Raw genomic sequence first — 23,369 nt, 5'->3', positions numbered from 1 at the left:
TTTAATCAAAGAGAAACATTTTTATTCATATTTTTCATCTTTAAAAGGGAACATTTGGTTACTGGTGACCGATCACTGATTTGTAATGTGCACCTGATTATCCCAGATCCTGTTTGCATGCCCACCTGTTGCTTTTTGTTTTTCTTTCTGTAATTTGTTTGACAAGATGGCAGCAGTCCTTCAGCTCTGCAGGAATGTATAGATGCTGTAATACATGTAATGAAACCTGACTTGTGTAATAAAAAGGAGTACACCAGCACCTCGTAAGGTTTATATATAGTGTCTTCATTGTAATTAGCATTCATAGAGTCGATATAATGTGAATGAAGCACACTTTATATATTCAAAGTCAACAGATTTAATATTCCAGTCAGGTGAAATGAAGGAAAGTTAGTGAGCGTTCTGTGTTGACGAGGAAGTCAGCAGTGACACACTCACGTTTACATGTTTACATTTACAAAATACTTTTGCAGACAAAGTACCCTGTTCAGAGCAGGAAGTTCATGTAATAAAAAAAAGAAAAAGAAAAAGGGTTCTTCAAATACACAGAAGAGGAATCCGTCCAGGAGGAGGTTCAGCGGGAGAACTGCCGCTTGTCACCCTTTCCTTTATTGACGTGCTTAAAGATTTTGGATTTGTGCACGTTGTTGGACTTCTGGTACCCAAAACCGCCTCCGCCGCCTCGCTTCTGCAACTTACCACCTTTACTGCTGTGGACGTCTGGAGGGAGGAGTCCAGTTAAGGAAAACATACATTTCTAGATCATTCTGTGTGAAAATAATACAAATAATGACAAAAAAACAACCAAACAGAGTTCATAGAATCGCAGCAAAAGGATACTCAGATCGACGTATGGAGGAACTTTAAAGCCAAAGGACAGCGCCACCATGGGGAGGTTGAGGGTGTTGACGCTGTAGATCTGTTTGAGCGAGTGGGAGTCGTAGGCCCTCACGTAGGACTTGTAGGCCTCTTGGGCCGACTTGTGGAGGAAGTAGTTCTTCTCAATCAGCTTATCCAACTAAAGAAAGCAGTTTGAAGTGAATCTCGAGCGATCGGTTGGTCAGCAGGGACGTCATCGCATCACTGAGTGAGTTACCTTACCTGGGACTGGATATCAGAGATTTTACTCCAAGAAAATTCAAACTCGCTCAGTGGAACCTGGACAACATAGGACCAAAGTTAATATTTAAAAGACAGATGGTACAGTGGTGGTAGGGAATGTAGGAAATGGTGGGATTATGGGATGCTAAAAAGACTAAATAAATGTAGAAATCAACCTTGGCCTGTTTCAGGAAGCGGAGGAAGCCGAGCTCCTCTGGTCGGAGGATCAGGAGCGCGTGGCCTCTGCCATTGATGCCTCTGGCTGTCCTGCCCACCCTGTGGATGTACTCCTGTGAATGGGGAGTAAAGCTTCTAAAGAGGAGTCCTAATCTGGGACTAACTCAAAATGTGACCAAAGCGTTATTGTGTTGCATTATGGTCGTGGTAGTTTCAATACCTTGGGGTCATCCGGGGGGTCGTACTGGACGATCCAGTCCACCTCGGGGATGTCCAGCCCTCGAGCTGCCACGTCGGTACACAGCAGGATGCCCGAGTCAGCGTTGCAGAACTGGAAGAAGGTGGTGGTGCGTTTGGTCTGCTTCTGCTTGCCCTGGGAAACACAACAGAAACTTGTTGAGGAGGCTGAACACCATTTCATGACGTTTGAAGGTGAACGTGACGTGTCTTACGTGGATGGCCATGACGGGCAGGTCGATGTAGTTGAGCAGTTCGTAGTGGAATTTCACGGACATACAGGAAGAGAAGAAGACCATCAGCTTCTTCTTGCGGTTCTTCTTCAGGAAGGTGAAGAGCAGCAGGAAGCGCTTCTCTGATGGGCACACCACATAACCCTGAAAACACAAGGGAGACCAACTTTATAGCAGCTTAGTGTGCTGTGGACCTTCAAGGCCAGATCCAACGGAAACGCAGCAGACCGCACCTGCTCCAGGCCGTCGACGGTGGCATTGTCTTTGTTGTCGTCCACGCCGACGTAGAGGGGCTCTCTCTTCAGGGAGATGCGAGCCAAGTCCTCCACCTTACGGGTCTGGGTGGCTGAAAACAGCATGGTCTGCCTCTTCTCTGGAGAAAACACAGGCAGTGAAAAAAAGTGATTTAGAGCGAGCAGTAATTGAAACTGAAGGAGCTCAAATCTGACCTGATGATGTCCTCACAGTTGTCTTTGCTTGGGTTTGGAAACTACACATTTTTAACAGACAGCCTGTGTTAGAAACTGGAGGCTGGGCGGAGTTAATAAAGGGGAGGATCCAGTGTTTCTGGGGTGTTTTTTACATAAGCTGTCTCTTACAAGTCCCCTAACTCTGTGGAAGTACAATACTGAATAGCTGAAGTATATCAAAACTATATAAAAACAATCCCATCAAAGCGGAACAGAAGCTTGGCAGATACGTACTGGGCAGCAGTTTGATGATCTGCTTCAGTTCCTCCTCGAAGCCCACCTCTAGGATGCGGTCGGCCTCATCAATGATCAGACACTGTAGGTTCTTGTACATGAACCCAGGTGTATTCTGAAGACACAAAAGTTTTTTTTAATATCCTTGTCCGAGCATTAAAAACACACCGGTTCCAGAAACGTTGGTACTGCAGTACAGGAGCCTGCTCACCTGGAGGTGGTCCAGCAGACGGCCGGGGGTGGCCACCAGGATGTTGACACCGTTGGCCAGTCTTTGGGCCTCTGCTGAGCGGTTGCTGCCCCCCATGATCAGACCGTAGGTGTGCACATGGTGCACCATCAGCTCCTTCATCACACCGTAAGTCTGCATCGCCAACTCACGCGTGGGCGAGAGGATCACTACACCGGTGCCTGGCAGGAGGAGGGGATTAGTTAAGACTTCACTTACATAATGATACCTTATGTAAAAGAAATGTGTGTGCTAAAGCCAGAAAACACAGAGAAGAGGAGGCGAATTAACAGGAGTATTACCGTTCCTGGGCATGAACTTGAGTTTGTAGATGAGCTCTATAGACGGGATGAGGAAGGCCAAGGTTTTACCGCTGCCCGTCTTGGCAGCAGCCAGAACATCCCTACAGAGAAGCAGAGCAAACAGAAACACTGTCTGAGTATCCACTATGTGATCCTGGACATCTTAAAAGGACATGAACTGACCTCTAAAGGGTCGCAGCCATTGCCAAAAGACATGAAGCCCAGTATGGTACATCGGGTACAGAGTTACAACCAACTGAGGAGAATTGGAAACGTACCTTCCCTCCAGCAGGGGACGAATACTTTTGTGTTGGATCTCAGTCATGTGTTCAAAGCCCATCTCCTTCACTGCTTTCAGCGTGCTGTCGCTCACCATCCCGGCAAGAGAGGCGAAGGATGTGTCCTCGAACGCTCCTGGAATATCAGTTAACAGTTAGTGGTGAGTGGGGGGCTTTCCCAAAAGCAGGTTCCGTTTAATAGAAAGGCCAAGGATGAAAAAAGAAAACAGCACGGAAAGAAATAAAAAGCAGCGTGTCCTTGCAGTCTGTCCCGTCAGGAGAACCACTGGTGACTCTTCCCAAAGACAACCACATGAGTCTCTGTATGCCTTAGTTGACACCCGTTTCATGATGGAAACACTGAAAGGGCAACACATAAAGGCAACACAGCTGCACTTTGCTCCTAACCTCCAGTGAATGTGCGTCACCTGCTTCTGGTCGTATATATAGAACAATTCAGCCACCTTAAGGAAAACTATGTGCTGGACAGATGATACACAGCCCGTATTTAATATTATTATTCATTAGTTAATTAATTAATAACTCAGCTAATTGACATTCTCACAAATAATGAAACTGATCCAGATCCAGCCAGGTCTAAAGTGAGCAGACATCCTTTTCTTCAATACCTGTTAGGCCAGATGGTAATTCAGGTTGATCTCCCTCTTTTTCATCCTCATCTTCCTCCTCCTCATTATCATCTTCATCTCCCTCCTCTTCGTCATCTGCAGCTTCTTCTGTCTTGTCAGTAGCCTGTTCTCCATCTTCATCTGCTAATGATGCCTCCTCCTCCTCCTCCTCCTCCTCGTCTGCTTCCGTCACTGTTTTGGTCTTCTTCTCAGCTGGAACGAGGATCATGACATGTCAGTTAGCCATCATGAAATAAAAACTTATCACTTACAGGTTGACAAACTCCTCCAGCTGTTACCTGGTGATTCAGCAGCGTCCACAAGCTTCCTCTTCTTCTTCGTCTTCTTCTTCAGGGGGGTCTTCTGTGTTGTGGTCCGCTCCAATGGTGCCTCAATCTGCTTCTTCTGTTTTTTCTTGGGCTCGGTCGTACAAGCAGCTGCTGGTTCCGCACAACAATCCTCTTCCAGCCCGTTTGCTGCCAAACATACAGCAACAAAACACATTATTTTCACCTGATGGGCCAGATGATGTTAGCAGTTATGATGTGTTACATGACGCTGCTTCCTGTTAATTCTAAATGTTTCTACCGGTTTATGTAAGTAACGTTAAGTATAAAGTTAAAGCTTTTTTGGTTTTCTCCGGTAAAGTAACATCTTAAAGCAGAACTTTGGGAATCCAACCGTGTTACAGTGCTAGCTAGCTAAATGTCTGCGACGCAGTCTTATAAATCACAATAACCTGTAACTCATCACGGTGACATACACACACAAACATCTGTTGTTATTAGTTAAGGTCAGCTAACGTAATTTATCTCTATGAAATCCCAACTTTAACGTTTAACCGGTGTGACAAGAGTTTCCGATCAAGACTCATGCCGTGCGGAGCTAGCATGGCTAGCTTAGCAGGTGAAGTTCGTCAGCCGGAAATAAGCAACGACGACCGAATACTTTTCATTCAAAGGACATACCGGCCTCTTCGTCTTCCGTCCGCTTCTTTAGTAGTTTGCGCTCTTTGTTCTTATCATTTCTTTTCTGAATTTTCTGGCGGAGAAGCTTCATCTGTAGGGCCGCCATGGTAACGGCGCACTGCACACGTGTGTATGTGTGCGGGGTTGAGGACCCTTCGGGGTACCCGTCTGCGTCGCCTGTGTGAAAATGCGAAGGACCCGCCTCGCACGTCGCACAGGCATATAAAATGCCTCAACGACAGACACTGGGCCATGGGGAAATAAAGACAAATGGAATAGAAACCATAGCATTAAGTTAAATAACCAATACTTTGCAACTAAAACAGTTTTTTAAACGTTGGGTTAGGGGGTTTCTAAGCCCGCAGCTAAATAGCCTATAAAATGGTTCTAATAAACAAAATAAAACCCTAATGGTACATATTTTTGAGTTACATGACACTGACAAATGGCAGACTTTTAGGCTTCCTTACAATCATTACAATTCATTTAAAATGAACAGTTGTACTGCAGAGTGTGTCACGTCTTCCAAGTCTTCCTGCGTGGTGGGCAGATGGCAGCGAATGTCTTGTCTACATTCTCCAAATTCTTCATGGCCTTTTTTCCTCATTAGTGAGGGTCACATCATTCTAGAAAAGTTTCACTGCTTAGATTTGACTTCTCCAGGAAAAATGCTCTATTTTGTTCAGAGGATTCTTTATAAATTAAATGCAGTATCTAAAAGATGAAAAGCGTTGAGTCTAATCTTGACATACGTGTCAAAGTCCGTTTTTCCTGTGTTAACCTGAGCTCTCCAAAGGCCCTGATCAGATCTATTATCTTGCGTGTACAGAACACATCTTCTATTCTCACAAAACCTGTAAATAATAATCTAACAGAATTTGCCGGTATAAATCAAAATATGAATTTACTGACATGCACAGTGATGATGGGAAAATGACAGAATACATCCATAACAATACTATATACCAACATTCACTCAGTCCTGTGAATAATGTGACATTTTCATTGTTGTGGCGATAAATGTTAAGATATTGAAGAAACATATTAAGAAACACAGAGGCCAGTAAAAACAGGTATTTTCTCTTTAATGGGAGCAGAACATCTAAACATCCACGAAGGTCATCCTATTGGAGATGGGTCGCACAGCGTCCACTGTCTTGTGCTTACAGCTCAGAGCCATCCATAACTTTCTGGCTAAAGGTTACTTCCATGTTAAATACCACACTGAAGGAACAGACCAAGTATCAATTAGTCTGAATTGTCTTTGAAAGGCATGAGACATGAGAAAAGACATCTCTCTGCTTTGATTCCTGATGTTGGATCTGCTCCTTGGTATTGTAATTTAGTGTCCTTAAGTCCTCCGATACCTTTTTATCCTGGAAATAGTCCCACAGCTTTTACTGGTATCAATATGGATAACTGTTGTAAGTGCTAAGAGTTAATACGTTACAAATGTCAGGACTTCTGTATGGCAACAAGGGCAATTCACTTGACCGATACTTGTCGATCTGTTTTCTACTGTTGAATTACTGATTTAAGTGTTCCAAGTCTTAACAAGCGTCCTATAACCTACATGCAGGAACAATAGCGGCGACTCTGTATCTAAAATTTCAAGCCAATGGTGTGTGTCTCCTCCTCAATCTTGACCACATGTGGCTCTGTCTCCCTTTTGATGTCAGACGCCTGAATAATAACCTGAGAGCCGTTTTCGCTCAGCCTCTCCAGCGCTTGGCCTTGCTGGACGGGCTGCAGTAACTGAGTCCTGGACATTCTCCTGGTGCGCTTCATCTCCCCCCATCTCTGCATCCTCCTCCCAATCTCAGACCGTTGGTTCTTTCGCTTCAAAAACCTCTGCCTCCAAGAGTAACTTGTCTGCTGGGGCCCGGAGCTGCTCCGTAACTGTGCGCTCTCCCCCACCGTGGGCATGGGCGGCACTCGAACGCATCGTCTCTGCTGCACGTCCTCCTCCACTGCTTTGAACACCAGGTCCGTGACGTCTCGGCGAAGTCTCATGAGCACCATGGGGTCTCTGATCTGACGCATATCCGCCAACATAACCTCCGCGAACTGGTTTAGTATGTCGTGTTTGGGTGTGTTTGGTGCAGCTGTTTGGTCAGGCTGGTCGGTAGGACCCTCGTCGCTGTGGCGGTGCGGGCAGCTCAAAGACATGACCTCTGTAACTTGAGGCTGCGGGTTTGGACAGTGCAGGGGAGCGGGGTTCGGGGTGGAGGCGACAGACTGGGGTTCATCATATGGATCTTGCCCAGTCACATCAGCATCCAGTGGGCTACCAAATGAGCTTCCCATCTCCTGGTCAATACTCCCTTCGGTCTCCAGCTCCTCGTCCTCGTCCTCTTCCTGGTCGTCAAACTTCTCCTCCTGCAAAAAAAAAAAAAAGAGTCAAAGGAGGAGTCAGAAATATGAAAATCTGCAATCTAGACCTGCAGGCTTCTCTGCACTCACCAGATACAAATCAGCTCGGCGGCGGACTATGTAAGGCCTCAAGAAATCAAGTTTCTCCCTGAGCATCTTCTGCTGGGCCGTGCTGACCCTCTCCGGATGCCACAACACCCTCCCGTACTGAGTGCGGAGCGATCTCGATCTTCTCTCAACATCAGATACTGCAAGGAAAAATATGCTGCTATAAAATACGCAAAATTGTGACTGAACAACAGTAACAGTAAGTAGAAATAAAGAAGGATCAAGGATAAACCATACACGTCAGCAACCCTCAACCCTTCCGCTGTTGGAAGTGAAAGTTTCTTATATCTGTACAATGTAAATGTCATTTAACATTAGGGTTAGCCAAGCCCATTCCTATGCCATAAATACAGACTTGAATAAACTTGAGTTCACCTCGGTTCATACCTCTGCTGCTCCCCCTCTGCTTGGATATTGCTTCAGGGTGTTTTTTTGAATGCAACAATCAACCAACACTACACTGTCCCTGGATGCCTCCCTTCACTCCAGGCCTGCCAGGCTTACCGGGCTTCCCGATGGACAGCGCGAACTCGCTCCACAGCTTTGTCTTCAGGTCCTTGTCGTAGTAAGAATCGACCGAGGAATTAAAAAGACAGTCGTGTTTGCGCCAGAAATCTATCAGCATGTTGTCCATTGTGGGACCCCAGTGCGGCCCCCGGATCTGACCTCTGAAGTGTGTCATGGTCCGCGCGTAACGCTCCCGTTACCTCGGAGAACACGGACTGCGCTCCCTGCACCGGCTGGTCCCCCTCACGGATTATGTTGCGCTTCTTCTTTAGTTTTGCTTCATCCGGATGGGGGTAAAAATGTGCAGGACGATTACTGCCACCAACTGATCTGGAGTAAGGACTGGCGATTTTAGAATTTATATTATGGAGATTTAATTAATGTGTTCATTTTGTACACAGAAATGATGATACATTCTGTCCGACATCTATTTATTTATATTACTATAACCATAATTCATATTTATATTAGCTTTTGATGATGATTAGGCCTATTTATTGTTGTTATTATTATTATACTGCTCTTGTTATAGTGTTGTAATATAGGTATATATAAGTATTAGATATTTTCACAACTATATTATATAGATATGCCTATTATAACAATGTTATTAGGTTATATTGTAATGCAATTATTACTATTAATCATAATAATAATATTTGTTTTTTGTGTCAATTTCCAGAGTACAATACGGTGTATATGAGCCGAATATATACATAGAGAGACAACTGAAATAAAAAAACATTAAAATTTAAATAACTTAAAAATAAAAACAAATAAAACAAAGGGGGCTGTATTAATATACACGATGATAATACGACCCCCGCGTTATGTGCTACATCCTCCTGTAAACTGATGCCGTCCTCTCCGGGTGATTGACAGCTGCACAGCCCCGCCTGCGTCGCTCTGCCCGGCCTCCGCCATCTTGCCTCTCCCTGCCTGCCAGGAGCCGAGTGCGGAAGTGGAAACAGCACTGTGCGGGCTCAGGGTTCCGCCTGTGGACGGCTTGCCATATCCTCCAGCCGACACAGCCTGCTATCCACCAAATTCAACCGTTTCTACGCGGCGACGACCAAGGGAGAGATGGCTGGACGGTTACCGGCGTGCGTTGTCGACTGCGGCACAGGGTAAGCTGTTCAAACCGGACCGCCGTGCAAACAGGGGGCTCGGGTGTCAGAGAGAGGCTGAGTACGGGTTAGGGACTGTCAGTGTCAGCAGCAGCAGCAGCAGCACCAACAACTGGGTGTGTGTGTGTGTCTGTCTCTGTGTACATGAAGACAGCTAGCTAGCCAGCGAGCTAATAATGCTAACGACCTGTGACAAATGATGGCTCTCTCCCGGTTGCGTACCGAGAGGAGCCCAGTCAGGTCACCGGAGCTGCTCTGAAGCGCTCAGTCGCCGTTTGTTTTCCTTCCCGTTAGCTAGTTTCACCATTAGCAAGGTTTCTTCCTCCGGCTGCAAAGACCCAGCCAGTGTACGCTGTGGCAAGACCGAAACCTGACCGAGGCAAGCCCCCCCCCCCTACACACACACACACACACACGGTTTCATTCATTTGGAAGTGGCAGGCCGTTATTGTCAGTGTAGTCTTAACGTTTTATGTTCATTTCCCAGATTCCCCATAATGGCGTGTGTCCCGTGAAGATAAGCGCGACTTTAGCTCATGCGATTCATATATGTATTTGTTAGTTAGTCTGGATGTGAGCAGGCGCAGTACCACTTCCTATTCAGCCTACACTTCCTCATTCACGCTTTTTAGTCCATATATGGTCGTCTCTCGGCATCCAAGCATGCTTTTTTGATTAACTTCTCTAATTTCCTCCCCTTTGCCCGGCTGCCGATCATTTCTCTGACCAGATTGTCTCAGTTGTGTTGTGACCTAACGAGAACCTGCTTTAGCGGCAGATGTTTGAAGCGACGGACAAAATAACAGCGGGTTAGATACTCTGCTCGCTCCTCCCGCAGCAGTGCGTGTATTGGTCTCTTTCTAGATGGAGTTTAAACCATGTTAGACATTTGAAAGAACTGGAACTATGAATGATCGCTCGCTTTGAGGAACAGATGTGTCTTTTCAACCAGTGCGGACATGCAGAAGAACAGCACTCAGCATGAAAGCTATGCTCAGTTAGTTTTGGGGGCTAAAAGTGGTTTGCATTGCTTGCATGTACATGTAGAGGCTTGAACTCACTCCTCACACTGCATACCTCCCCACTCAACCCCCCCCCCCCCCCCCCCCCCAGGCTGGGAACCAGTCTGCTGCTTCTGATCTGCACTGGGATAGCAAAAGAAAGTGCAGCTGAGAATTAGGTTAGCCTGCACTACTTTGTACTCATCAAGCAGATGGCTTCTTCTCTCAGGCCAAGCCTCACAGTCATAACACATATGTTCCAATATCAGTAACTACAACACTTTTTTTTTTTTGTAATCTGCAGAACTAATGCTCATAAAGTCACAGTTTGGGTTGAGATTTTGGTTCATGATTAGTGGAAACTTTGACATGCTGTGGCTTTGCAGCTTGGCCAGAGAGTACCAGCCATCGGCAGATGTTGTTAAGTGCTGAGGGAGTTCAACAGCTGTCTCTGAGTCATGCTCATGATGTCCAAACAGTGACAACTCCACTTCCTTTCTACGCATCAACCTTCTAAGCAGCCTGGCTGCTATTATTAGAATTGGACTACTTGACCATGCAATGAAAGAGCCACACGCATCCAGATTTAGTATAGTTTTGTTTAGGTTGTCTTTTTGTGCAAAACTAGCATAGTCAGGCTCCTGCAGCAGAAAAAAACCCTCAGGTGTTGCAGCTCAGTGCAGTCTTAGGGTTGGGTGGAGTCATTCTTCATCTGCCTTAAGCAAACAGTTGAAATTTCATACCATAAGGGTGCAATCATTAACGGGCCTCAGTCTGCATCGATTACAAGGTGAAGCAGACACACATTATATACGACGTGCTTTCTGTAAATACAAAAAAAAGTAAATGCTTCATTGAGCTAAAGATAACGTAAGACTCGCCCCCCCCAAAAAAAGATACTAACATATCATTATTTACCAAAAATGTTTTTCTCCGGTGGTTCAGCTGGTTGTTGGGCTCCACTCCAGCTGTCCTGTCCGATGACCTCCACCGTCAGACATGCGGTGTTTCCCAGGCTTGTCAAGGCAGGTTGAGGGTAGACAAGCTGGGACTGTTCTGTGGTATGAAGGTGTTCAGAGTACTGCTGCTACATTTTGTTGCTGTTGTTGTCGCTGTCATGAAGCAGCTGTTGTTATCTCTGCCAGTCCATCCTTTTTTTGGATTAAAGTGACAATGGGGCGACGTATGTGACAGTAAGAAACATCTTAAATATGCACATTTTTATGCTGGAGTCCAAAATGTTGTGCTCATTAAAGTGGAGAGCCTCCCCCTTTAAATGCAGTCATGGGACACACCATTCACAACTGTGATTATAATGACTGTAATAAGAGTAATAACACACGATGCATTTTCATTACAACCAATAAACAGCATACATCTTTTAGGCTATACCAGTGTGATATTTTGATTAAGTGAAAGGACAATATTGGACACAATAAATATGCAAAATGATATGTTATTATTTTTCCATTATTATGTTATTCTTTAAAGGTTGATAATACCAAATAAAGCCTTACTATTTATTTAAAGCTGCATTAATAGGTTTTGTTGCCGGTTGGGAGCAGTAAAACAAGCTAAATATACATTTACATTTCATCACCTTAAAAAGTCGTTGCCTATTTACACATTACACAAACATTAGCATTCATTTTGAATTGTGTTTTTGGCGACCTGATGTCCGATATTCACTCTCCGTTTAGGTCTGTTTTGGTCTCCATCGCCTGAGAAACTATCCGGCTTTAGAGATGCTAAATGCGCCACCGTGTTCACCAGCTAGTGCCTAGCTTTGTCTGTCTGCTGTTCGGTGCAGGGCAGATAGTGTACAGAGGATTTATCAGCTTTTCTCCAGACCGTAATACCAACAGTGAGCTGAAAGATGAAAGAAACCTTAAGGCACATTAAACGTGGTGATTTAATTCATTGTTGCAGCTTTAAGTTTAAGTCACAGAGATACAGTATGTTGACCACATAACTTCATGAACTATTTGGGCTTTTATCTGACACTCTTATCTGAAGTGACCTGAACTGTTCAGTCTCAGCTGACGGTTTGAGTTGGTGCAGTGTTATAGAAGAAATGTTAACGAAAGTCAATGTATCATCCGTATTTCTCTCAACACGTGTTGTTTGTTATTGTGCTAAATTTCAAATGATTAAAAACCCATCACCACATTGCGTTATGTATTTAAAGTATCATAAAACTGGTATTTCATCAATGAGCAAAGTAGTAGCAGTGACCTGCATACATGCATTTATCAAGCCCAGAGACATGACGTATCAGAGGGTACAGCAAGTCACAAGTGGGAGAATTTTCCTATATTACAAGGCAGCATAAACTTTGACAAAAAAAATCGACAAACTGAAAGAAATTGTGCTGTTATTTTTAGTAATACAGCACATAGTGGTCCTGCCAACTGTTCCCCCATGTTTTCTACTGTATTTGAACACGATGTATTGTGTTCTTTCTCCTGGCTCTACCTTTAAAAAAAAAAAAAATCAACATTGGCAGCTCTGTTGGTTTTTCAGTGTGCTTGACAGATAGGTGAAGTTGCCAGATTAGATTATATAACTTTATTCGCAACCGTGTTTTCAGCTCCTGGCAAACCAAAAAGTCAAGAACAAAAACAGGTAGCGGTGTCACCTGTCGGGCAGTGTCACAGGAGGGTGATGTTATTTGACACAAGAAAGCAGGACATAAGTCGCGGTTGATATCATCTATCCATCTGGGAAGCAGACTTTCCTTTTTGTCTTCTAGCTAAACACACAAATGCAACACACATGGGCTTTTGATCCCATGTTTAGGAGGAAAATACGTTTCTCTTTTTCTTCTTAGATAGTAATCAAGGCACCCGTGTCATTCAAATATTTGACATTAAAATTGCATCTTTTTTTGATATTATTTGGTACCACTTCTGTGCTCAGGGGATTATAAGGGTCAGCCTGCACTTTAGAAACTAAACTAAACTGGCAGGTATGTATTGCAAGCATTCAACTCCTACCATTGAAGGTGAAATATGCCTATGTTGTGTGGTCATTAGTCCCATTCACAGGATGCAGGCTGTTGGGAGAAGTCTGCCATTGGCCGACTATTTCAGTCGGCATTCTCGACCCCTTTCTCTATCTGCGTGTTACCGTTTTGCGAGGGCACCGCCGCTGCGTCCCGGGCTTAGCGCCGCCCCAAGATGATTGTGATTGGTTTAAAGAAACACAAACAAGCCAGAGGACTATACCAGAATGGTAATGGGTTCAGCCGGACCTTAGGGCTGGCTATGTGAGACTATGTGGTCATAAAAGAATTTCACATTTCAGCTATTTGCGACCAAAGTTTGCTCCTAACATTCCCAGGTAATTCCATATACAGACTGCTGATGTGGCCCTTCCTGCTTCTTTTTTTATGAAGTAGAATTCAAAGGAGCCATTATTATGACCAGGATGTGGCCTATTATGCCCACAGTGCTTTGGCAGTCGTCAGCAGTGTCCTCTATCAGTCCCTTGGGCCCTGTGTGCAGGAAGTATGGGAGTCCTAGTGTGGGCCTACCCCAGTCAGGACTACATCTGGTTAGCATGTGCCCTGCTAAACACCATTTGTACAGAGCAGAGACACGGAGAAGGCTGTAAAGTCTAAAGTCTTTGATGCTAAGGCTGGAGGTGTCTTAACCAAATGTTATATGAGCATGGAGGTGGAAATGTTGCGTACCAGTCATAATGATTTTTACAAATGTCTTACATAATTCTTTTTATTCATACGACCTCCCTCGTTGGTTTGGGTTTTGCTTGCTTTTTTATTGCATAGAGAAGCAGGCAATAAAGAATGCAGCCGTGCTGAGGTCAAGTCTAGTTTATATAAAGGAAGGTCAGTTTATGTAGAAGTGATCTTTTTTTTTTTTCTCCCCCTAGACAAATATGAATAGTCTTCAGTTTCCCAATTCGACATGAATGGCTCTTTTAATGGCCTCCCATTAGCAAACTCCAGAGCCGCCGCTGCTTTTGGCATCCAACCAACCCGCCAAAGGACAGTGACGGCATTGATCAAAGCGATAGCGTAGGAGACGGCAGCCAAAAATAATCTTTACCGAAGTCAACTTTCACGCATACAAATGCAGCACCAGCAGGACAGCAGGTGGTCGGTTTTGTCCAAGAACGTGCACGCCTCCATATAACGAAACGCAATGCTTTTCTCTTGCAGTTACACCAAACTGGGGTATGCAGGGAACACAGAGCCACAGTTCATCGTTCCATCATGTGAGTGTTTCACTGAATTCCCCCTCGCACCAGCCGAGCACGCCAGTGGCCGTGGCAACAATGACCATGATGCATCTGTGATGAGAGGAAAATGCTTCAATGTTAAAAGAATTCTGAAGATTGTTCCTTAAGATCCAATCTTAAAGTTTTAGTTTTTAATATAATATGCAGAACAAAAGTAAAATGTTTAATAGCTCTTGATCAGTTGAACTGGTTTAGCAATAAAATGTACTCAACTTTGTAAGAGAGTTCATCCTCTCTGATGCTCTCTGTTGAATTCTCTCCATTCTCTTGTCAGGTATCGCCATCAAAGAGTCTGCCAAGGTCGGAGACCAGGCCCAGCGGAGGATGATGAAGGGGGTGGATGACTTGGATTTCTACATCGGAGATGAAGCAGTAGACAAGCCCACATATTCCACTAAGGTACATGACCCTGGCGTCTGAACACGCCCACAGAAGCCACTGGCAAAACAATTAGCATGTTTGATATGTTTCAGTGTCTTCAGCGCGCTGATGTATTCATTGTACATGTAATCCTTTTAGCGACCTGTAAACAAGACAGCGTGGGAATCAACTCTGTAAACTAATTTACCTTTAAAATATTTGTAACATTTGCGCTTTACATTTAATGTGTTTCTCCTACAATATGGCGCCTTTTAAAGGATGTTGATTAGCGTTCATGTGTTAGTAGTTCAGAGGTGAGGAATGGCTGTTTGGGGTGAGTTGGACTATGTGGAATAAGAGAGAGATTAGATGAAGATAAGACTATATGCATAAGATTAGTATATGCTCTGTGACTTTGCTGACAGTCTGATTTCATCAGATGCAGCCATTCCCGGTTATCTCGGACTCCGGGCATGTTAAGGTGTAAGAAGTAGAGCAGCAGCACACGCACAAGTTGTTCAGATTTCCTCTTTGGTACAGGCAGTAGACGCTAGACTCGTCATAACGGAGAACACTTTTGCAGTTATATAAGCATGAATAAACCTGCGTGCTGTTTCTGCATGCAGTGTTCTAACTAGCTGAACCCTTGTGCCAACAGTGGCCCATCCGTCATGGGATTGTGGAGGACTGGGACCTAATGGAGCGCTTCATGGAGCAGATCATCTTCAAGTACCTGAGGGCTGAGCCCGAGGACCACTACTTCCTCCTGGTAAGAGGCTTTAAGACATGCGCTCAGTCCAGATCGGACTCCTGCTGCATGATTCCCGGACATTTTCTTTTTTTCTCAAGTTCTCTTTTTTTTTTTTGAAATTAACATTTCAACTCATGGGTCAACTACAAAACGTTGGACAAATGTTGTGTGTGCTATTTCTCGTCCGTCCGCAGACAGAGCCTCCTCTGAACACACCAGAAAACCGAGAGTACACAGCCGAGATCATGTTCGAGTCCTTCAATGTACCCGGGCTGTACATCGCTGTGCAGGTGAGATTTGCTGCGTCATCTAGTTTGTGACAAAGGAATACCTTCAGCTCTTTCAGGATTTTATCAGTCTGACATTTCTGTGTGTGTGTGTGTGTGTGTGTGTGTGTGTGTGTGTGTGTGTGTGTGTGTGTGTGTGTGTGTGTGTGTGTGTGTCAGGCTGTGCTTGCTCTTGCGGCCTCCTGGACGTCCAGACAGGTGGGAGAGAGGACGCTGACGGGCACCGTCATCGACAGTGGAGACGGCGTCACCCACGTCATCCCTGTGGTGAGTTTCCAGATGGACATGTGTGCCTGTCGCCGAAACATGTAAACTCGTAACATATTTCTGTATTTATTTTGCCAATATACTTTCATAGAAGCTTGATATTTATATTTTATTTGTCTCACGTAAAATTTCACAGAAACTAGTTTTAATTTCTGAGAGAGACATTTTATTTTCCTTCAGCTTTTTAAATTTAATCTATTTTCGTGTCTATTTCATTCATTCTTCGCTGTTCATGAACACTGAGGACTCCCATCTCACCACGATTAGGGGCAGCAGCCACCTGTCTACCGGCTCAGTAACAGGATAGTGTTTAAATGTTTAAAAGTAGGCCACAGCGTTTCAGAGGCTGGAAGGAATTACTCAGCTTTAGGAAATGTGCTTGCAGAATATATTTAGAGGCTGGGTGTCTGAATCAGCATGTTTGTAGCCACTGCTGAAACGAGCCAAACACAACACCGTGGGGACATGGAGAAGTCCTCGCAGCGCACGGATCCGATGGAAAAACACATAACGGCTATGTTGCACATTATCTGACCTAACCGCTGTTTCCCTCTCCCCCCTTGTCCGTCTCTTGGTTTGTTCCTCTGTCTCTCACAGGCTGAAGGGTACGTGATTGGCAGCTGTATAAAGCACATTCCCATCGCAGGGCGAGACATCACCTACTTCACCCAGCAGCTCCTGAGGGAGAGGGAGGTGGGCATCCCGCCGGAGCAGTCACTGGAGACGGCCAAGGCAGTCAAGGTAGGTCCCCGGCTGTAATCCCCATCAGCCGCTTCCCTCATGAAAATGAGCTGCTCTGTTGAGTAGCTACAAAAGCACATAGGTTAGTATTTGACATGAAACATTAAAACCAAAGGGGGATAAATTAATGAAATACACAAGTATTTAATATTGCGTCGCAAACAAAGAGCTTTGTCCTCTGTCCCTGGCTCTACAAATATAATCACAAACAAAGGTTCCCTTCTTCAAACACAGCTCAAGGTCCTTCCTCTTCAGAGACGTCTTTCATCAGACAGTCAGGCCGTCTTTCTTTAGACATCAGGAACAATTTGATTTGTCTTTTAACATCTTGATATATTGAGATGGGTGCTTCTGGAAGTCTGTCATTGGGGTTTCTTCAAACTCCAGCTCCATTTAGCGTAGTGACAGTGATGGGCTTCTTCAGTTTGAAAAATTAGATTGGAAAATTGGAGCGTCATTGTTTTTCTTCATGAGGACACCAGGTGGCACTGTTGGTCTGCCTGTAATGTGCAGCTTGTGCTTGTCACTGCTTTTGTTTTGCTTTGTTTGTCTAGTTTCTGACAACAAACACTGTTCCCCAAACTGAGATCACACTAAGCGACAGACGCACAGAGCGCAAACGGCAGCACTGACTTAAAGAAGATGCACTGAAAGAAGTAACTTTTGTTTTTCAGTTTAAGCTTCGTGTCTCCGCTCCCGGCATCACCAGAACAATTTGACTTGTTTCCGTTTCCATTTTTCCAGGTGCCAAATAGATATGACTTTATGTTAATATCACACGCCTTCCCTTATTGTTGCTCCTTCTGTCAGTCACCACATTTTATTGATTCACCTCAATTCTCCACAGTTCCCCCCCCATGTTTGTTAAATAGCTTGTTATCCAAGACTTTGTTGTCAATGTCAAGGTCCATTCTTCATTACGCCGAGACGGACAAACAAGAAATAATGTGAATTCAAATAATTAGCATTAGCATCGACGGGACACGCGTCGTGCATATTGCCAATCATGTCTGGAAATGTTAATTCCACACACTGCAGTCTGGCTGGCAGCGTGGACCACATTCCCTGCTAACCAATCTAATGACATCTCGTCACCGTACACCGTCATGTTCTGCTCATTCATAGTCGCTGCTCCAGAAGCAAAATGTTGAGTTAGTGTAATTACACTCCCCACTTATGTTAGTTTTCAAATGAAATGTGTTTTTATAACTTTCCAAGTAGCAGCACAATACACCAGCAAGGTGAACAAAAAAACAGTCCCTGCTCTCATTGTCAGTCTCGCATTACGACACAACGATAACAACAACGCTGACACAAATGGAAAAGGACATTTGTGGGTTGATTCAGCTGACTGATGATATAAACGGTCTATATAAACAGTCAAGGACGTGCACGCAGCAGGAAAAAATTCCAAGCGTAACAATGCCACTTCTGTCGGCTGTCATCTAATCCCACTCCCAGCTGAAGACACAAAAACTGCTTCATATGTTGACGTTCTCATCTACCTTCCTGCCTCTCTAGGAGCGGTTCAGCTACGTGTGCCCGGATCTAGTCAAAGAGTTCAACAAGTACGACACGGACGGCTCCAAGTGGATCAAGCAGTACACCGGCATCAATTCCATCAGCAAGAAGGAGTTCACCATCGACGTGGGCTACGAGCGCTTCCTGGGGCCTGAGATCTTCTTCCACCCAGAGGTTGGTCAGCGTGAATCAAAGCACGCAGCAGCATTTAAGGTTATTGAAGGCTGCAAAGACTAGACGCCCCATACGTAACGACCACAGTCTCCAAAGTCTGAAAGGAGCGGCGTATTGAACAAGGGAGTGAATACGGAAAACAACAGATCGATGGGCAACCTTCGAGCATCCCCACGAGAACACAAAGTCTTGCATGTAAACGTGTCAAAACACAAACTGGTATCCATCACAGTTTGTCTTGCTGAGTTATGCAACAATGAGTGTGAAAAGTTGGATGAGATCAGAGAGATCAGAGATCAGTGTCCCCACCTTTACTCAGCTAACTTCCCTCTTCACTGCTGTGTGCTTTTCTATACACATAGTCTCTGACATAGGTGAGAGATCCTGGATATTCGCTCAGGCACATTTTGGTGAGTGATAATAGCCGTTACTGCACAGTATAACATGTCGTCTTTGTTTACCCACGACCCCCTAGTTCGCCAACCCCGACTTCACCCAGCCCATCTCTGAAGTTGTGGACGAGGTGATTCAGAACTGCCCCATCGACGTCAGGCGCCCTCTCTACAAGGTAAGATGACGTTCACCATGACGACGGGGTGCTCGTTTGCGATGAAAGCAGTGTGAACAACCGTTGAAGGATTCACAGGCTTTGATTTTGTTTAAAGGGATGAATTGCTTCCTTGTGTCTCAAGTCTTGACTCATACTGATGAAGCATGTTTTGTGAAGATGGCCAGCTTGCTGTATGTCTGACTCAAATGTTGAAAAGGAGGGACATTGATACGTCACTGTGTTTACCAAGTGGTATTTCCCAACGCCCAGTTGTGCCCATCGCACTTCCAACGCACTATAGAGGACTGTTTTCTCAGACCGGCTGGCCGTTAGCCAGTTGCAGGTGGCAGGTTTTAAGTGCTTCTTATTCCACTCTGTTATCCCCACCTTTTTCTTCCACAGAACATCGTCCTGTCAGGAGGCTCCACCATGTTCAGGGACTTTGGCCGGCGTCTGCAGAGAGACTTGAAGAGGACGGTTGATGCCCGACTGAAGATGAGTGAGGAGCTGAGTGGAGGCAAGCTCAAGGTGAGAGTGCACCTTCATTTATACGCAGCAAAGATCGATACTGCTCGACAAAACACAATTACTGCGTGAGGAGTGAAACTGAGATAAAATGTCTTTTCCCACTACATTTATTGTTGGAACAGATGTCTGTTGAATGTAGATTAGTTGATTTCAGTATAAACCTAATGTGGTCCTAAAATCTACGATTGAAATGTTTCGCCATCAGGGAAGAAGTGTATGTCTCTGTTAGTCTCTCCTGCCTCCTCCTTAGCTGGTCAAACTGAAGGCCTGTGTGATTCATCTTGATGGGATGTTTAATGTCATCCAGCCTGAGGCGGAGCTGCCTGGCATCTGTAAATCCACCTCGGGCATGAGGCAGAAGCAGATGGTGAATGTAGCTAATCCCAGTGCAGACAATAAATAGAAGACATGCTGAATTTCACAAGTAATTTCAGCAGGTGTTGTCTGCAACAAGAGATATCTGTCCTGAAATGTCCTGGACGTAGATGAGAACAAGTGTGTACAGGCCCTCAGTATGTATGTAGACTTGATGTCAAATCTTTTATTTACTTATTTAATTCATGTAACACACACGACGATATGATGACAAATAGAATGAATAGGATCCCTTCAGTACTTCAGATAATTAGATTGACAGTAGCAGTACATCAGAAAGCCACATATGACAGGTGGAGCGTATTTAAGGTTTTATACAGTCCCACTCTTCACTAGAGCTAGTTGTTTCTCATTTCATATTGTGTTGAGCTGCTTCGTAATGGTTTGTGTTTCAATTCATTTCTCCAAAAGAAATTGGCTTTGCAAAGTATTAAAAAAAAAAAAAAAAGATAGATTCAGATGTATAGTGAAAGTCTGAAATCACAAAACGTCCCAACACGTGTCCGAGTGCTTCCGGTAGAGATTTGTTAAAGCAACACATGCACTCGCATTACCTCTCCAAACTGAAAGACTGTAATTGTGAGTGATGTATTGTGCGGACAGATTCTTCTCTGCTCTGCAGAACGTCTGTCGAAAGTTTTCAGATTGTCAGAAGTGTCGGTAAAAGCCGCTTCCATTTAACCCACCTCATTCTGCCCCATGGCATCCCATAGCTGTTGCATCCCATACCGTAGCTCCCGAGGCGGTTGAACTAATCCCACATTTCTCCTCCCTGTCCTCCCTCCTCAGCCCAAACCAATCGACGTCCAAGTTATCACTCATCATATGCAGAGATATGCGGTGTGGTTTGGCGGATCGATGTTAGCGTCAACTGTAAGTATTTCAAACACGCGCCCACACTACTTTCTCAGCATGACGCGAGGATATCTACTTTTAGATTGGCCAGATTTGTTTCAGTTTATTTCAGTCAGAGTGGAAGTGAATGCTGTGGGTGGTCACATGTCGCCCTTCATGAGTTATTTGTGTGAGCAAAGCTGATCATTTTCCCAGCGGGAAATATGACTTGTGAGCAAAGGTCTCTGACAGTTGATTCACAAAAGGCTAATTGATGTTAGAATATAACAGAATTATTCACCGATAAGAATTCATTATTTAAAGTCCAACTTGAATCATTAAATTAGTTAATTTTTGTAATCAACAATCATGTCAAAGCCATTTTTAGATTTTTACTAAATTGAAAGGGAGAGAAATATGCATCAGAAATGCTCCTTTAGCCTCCGAGCCTCTGAGAGGGCGGGACTGTGTGCACGTTTGATTGACAGCTGAATAGGCAGGAGCCTCGAGACACAACGTAAACAAACTTGTGCCGGTGACTGTAGCTTACAAGACAAAGACGAGAGAATTGTGTTACTAAAAAACATGAAAACTTCATAAAAACATGGACATAAAAACTTCCTGGTAGAAGCTAACTACAACTCCCAGGGTGCATTTCTACAAGAAACATTCTATAAGCTTAAAACTCTGTTTACGTGTGCTGCTAACGGTGGGCGAAAGCTAAAGATTACCGTGTTGAGGAAAACTGAAAACAACAACCCGAAGCCGAAGAAATTCACCAGTGCTTTGCATCGCGCCTCTGACTGGCTTCATCTCCATGGCAACAGCGGGCCAAGGCTAATGGGTGTTGTAGTATTTTGAGCCGTGACGAGCGTGATCCCTCAGAAACAGAGCTGAAGTGATTAAAGCTGTTGGTCATAGCGTGAACCCACAGGATCGCCATTATACAGGAGAGTCCTGCGTTTCACTGAGGGTGTCGTTTAGAGAAAAAGACTAAAATGGGATTCAGAACGGGGGGGAAACACACTCCCACTTTGTATTTGAATTATGTACACATTTTTACCTCATCCGTACTTTTTTTTTTTTCAAGAGAGCATAGCACACTTAATATACATGTTGTAGATGAAAATATATACAATTACATTTTTGGGTGCAAAGAAAGTGCTGCTTTTCTCAGCAGCAACAGCAGCAACAGTTTATTTAAAACGACACCACCTGCAGAAAAATGTATGTAAATAGTTGTCTGGGTTGTTTTTATTTCCTGTTCTTGTTTGGCCTGTGTTCATACTCACCTTCGTCTTCCTTTGTGCTTCCACAGCCTGAGTTCTACCAGGTCTGCCACACCAAAAAGGACTACGAAGAGATCGGGCCGAGCATCTGTCGCCACAACCCCGTGTTTGGAGTCATGTCTTAACTTTGGACCTCCGAAGTCTAACAGTGGCCGGTGGGGCTGCGGCAGGGGAGGGGAGGGGAGGGGAAGGGAAGGGGAGAGTGTGCGGGGTGGGGGGGGGGTGGCATTAGGCAGTGTAAAGGACAGGCTCAGGAGGTGGAGGACGGTTGTGCGTCTGTGCTTTTTGGTTACTTGTTCAGCTATGGATGTGTGGGACGAGAAGGCCATCCAGAATATAAAAAGGAAAAAAAAAAAAGAAAACCAGACCAAACGCAGACCGGCTGGAGGATTTATTGTGAATGTTCCTTGTTTTTCTTTTTCTTTCTGCCTTTTTTTTTATTTTTTCTCTTTCTCTTCACAATGAGGGAAAATGGTTTGTAAGCCAAAACAATTCTAAGAACATTTCTGGATCTGTTGAGCGACATGCAGTGAGTGATGATGATGATGATGATGATAAAGATGGTGTCGGTGGAGGAGGCTTAGGATGATGTCAGAAACATTGATAGTAATTTCCTGACGCCAGAACATATTATTTATGTTATTAAAAACACAAGTCCAGGCGAGATCATTGACAAGTTTAGAACATATTATTGTCTACTTTTTCTTTTTCCCTGCGTTTATTTTCCAGCTTCAAATGCACATGTCTGTGTATCACGGTAAGAGCTTGTTTATATTTCATACAAAAGTTTTTTATATGTAAAACTTGGGAAATCAGGGGTAAAAAAAACAAAAACAAAAAAGCATGGAATACCAGTAGGAGCAAGAGACTGTTTTAACCCACGATGCAGCTTTGATACGCAGTATTTTCTTGAGTTTGAGTTAATGTTCTCCTGTTATTCCCCACGTGTCATCGCTGTCTGCCCTTTAATTCTTCATACAGTACATGTACGTCACATCTGCTTTCACTTCAGACTATGTCAGGATTCCACCTCTGTGATGCAGTGAGAGGAAAGAGAGAGAGAGGACTTGCTGAGGTTATAAAGATGAAACGGAATAAGGACGACTGTCAGACCAGTATTGTTAGACTAGAAGTTTTTTTATTATTAAATACCAAACTATTAAAAGAATGGGATTTGTGTATTTAATGCCTTGCAACATTCCAATAAAGGCTCAAATTTGTTTCTAAGTGCTGGAGTCTCACTTCTTACTTCATTCCTGCTCAGATGCTGGTGATCAGTTGTGAATGTGTGTGTCCCTGACGGTCAAGAAAAGACGATTCTTGAGAAGTTGCAACCAGAGAATGTTTGGTATTTATTTCCTGATAAATTGCTCAAAGGTTACTCCGCTAGCAGGGCCATAGCACGGGTTTTAGGAGTCCAGATTCCTCCAGTGCAACCCCAAGACATTATTCGAC

At 44.3% G+C, this 23,369-nt stretch overlaps 2 protein-coding genes across 4 annotated transcripts; one reads left to right on the top strand and one right to left on the bottom strand.

Annotated features, from left to right (window-relative positions):
• Positions 1-4,985, bottom strand: ddx18 (DEAD (Asp-Glu-Ala-Asp) box polypeptide 18). Its single transcript, XM_070914604.1, has 14 exons — positions 4,859-4,985; positions 4,190-4,366; positions 3,891-4,103; positions 3,262-3,397; positions 2,984-3,084; positions 2,664-2,863; positions 2,453-2,567; positions 1,982-2,121; positions 1,731-1,892; positions 1,499-1,651; positions 1,278-1,391; positions 1,102-1,158; positions 841-1,018; positions 1-720 (listed from the first exon to the last, which is right to left on the bottom strand). Exons 1-14 carry the CDS (start codon positions 4,962-4,964, stop codon positions 575-577), a joined length of 1,998 nt encoding a protein of 665 aa, XP_070770705.1. The 5' UTR covers positions 4,965-4,985; the 3' UTR covers positions 1-574.
• A 3,786-nt stretch (positions 4,986-8,771) lies between these two features.
• LOC139292012 (actin-related protein 3-like) lies at positions 8,772-22,070 on the top strand. Of its 3 annotated transcripts, XM_070914120.1 has the most exons (12): positions 8,772-8,973; positions 14,158-14,213; positions 14,512-14,636; positions 15,256-15,366; positions 15,543-15,638; positions 15,795-15,902; positions 16,500-16,643; positions 18,165-18,338; positions 18,814-18,906; positions 19,291-19,416; positions 20,581-20,664; positions 21,944-22,070. In XM_070914120.1, the coding sequence occupies exons 1-12, from the start codon at positions 8,930-8,932 to the stop codon at positions 22,037-22,039; spliced, it is 1,257 nt and encodes a 418-aa protein (XP_070770221.1). In that variant the 5' UTR covers positions 8,772-8,929; the 3' UTR covers positions 22,040-22,070. The 3 variants fall into 3 exon arrangements, with proteins under 3 accessions (XP_070770221.1, XP_070770222.1, XP_070770223.1); XM_070914121.1 differs by lacking the exon at positions 19,291-19,416; XM_070914122.1 differs by lacking the exons at positions 19,291-19,416; positions 20,581-20,664.
• The last annotated feature ends 1,299 nt before the right edge of the window (positions 22,071-23,369 follow it).

The sequence above is a fragment of the Enoplosus armatus genome, chromosome 11, assembly GCF_043641665.1.
Source record: "Enoplosus armatus isolate fEnoArm2 chromosome 11, fEnoArm2.hap1, whole genome shotgun sequence".
In the NCBI taxonomy this organism is placed as follows: domain Eukaryota; kingdom Metazoa; phylum Chordata; class Actinopteri; order Centrarchiformes; family Enoplosidae; genus Enoplosus; species Enoplosus armatus.
The sequence above is the reverse complement of the archived record's forward strand: the minus strand, read 5'-3'. Positions and strand labels throughout refer to the sequence as shown.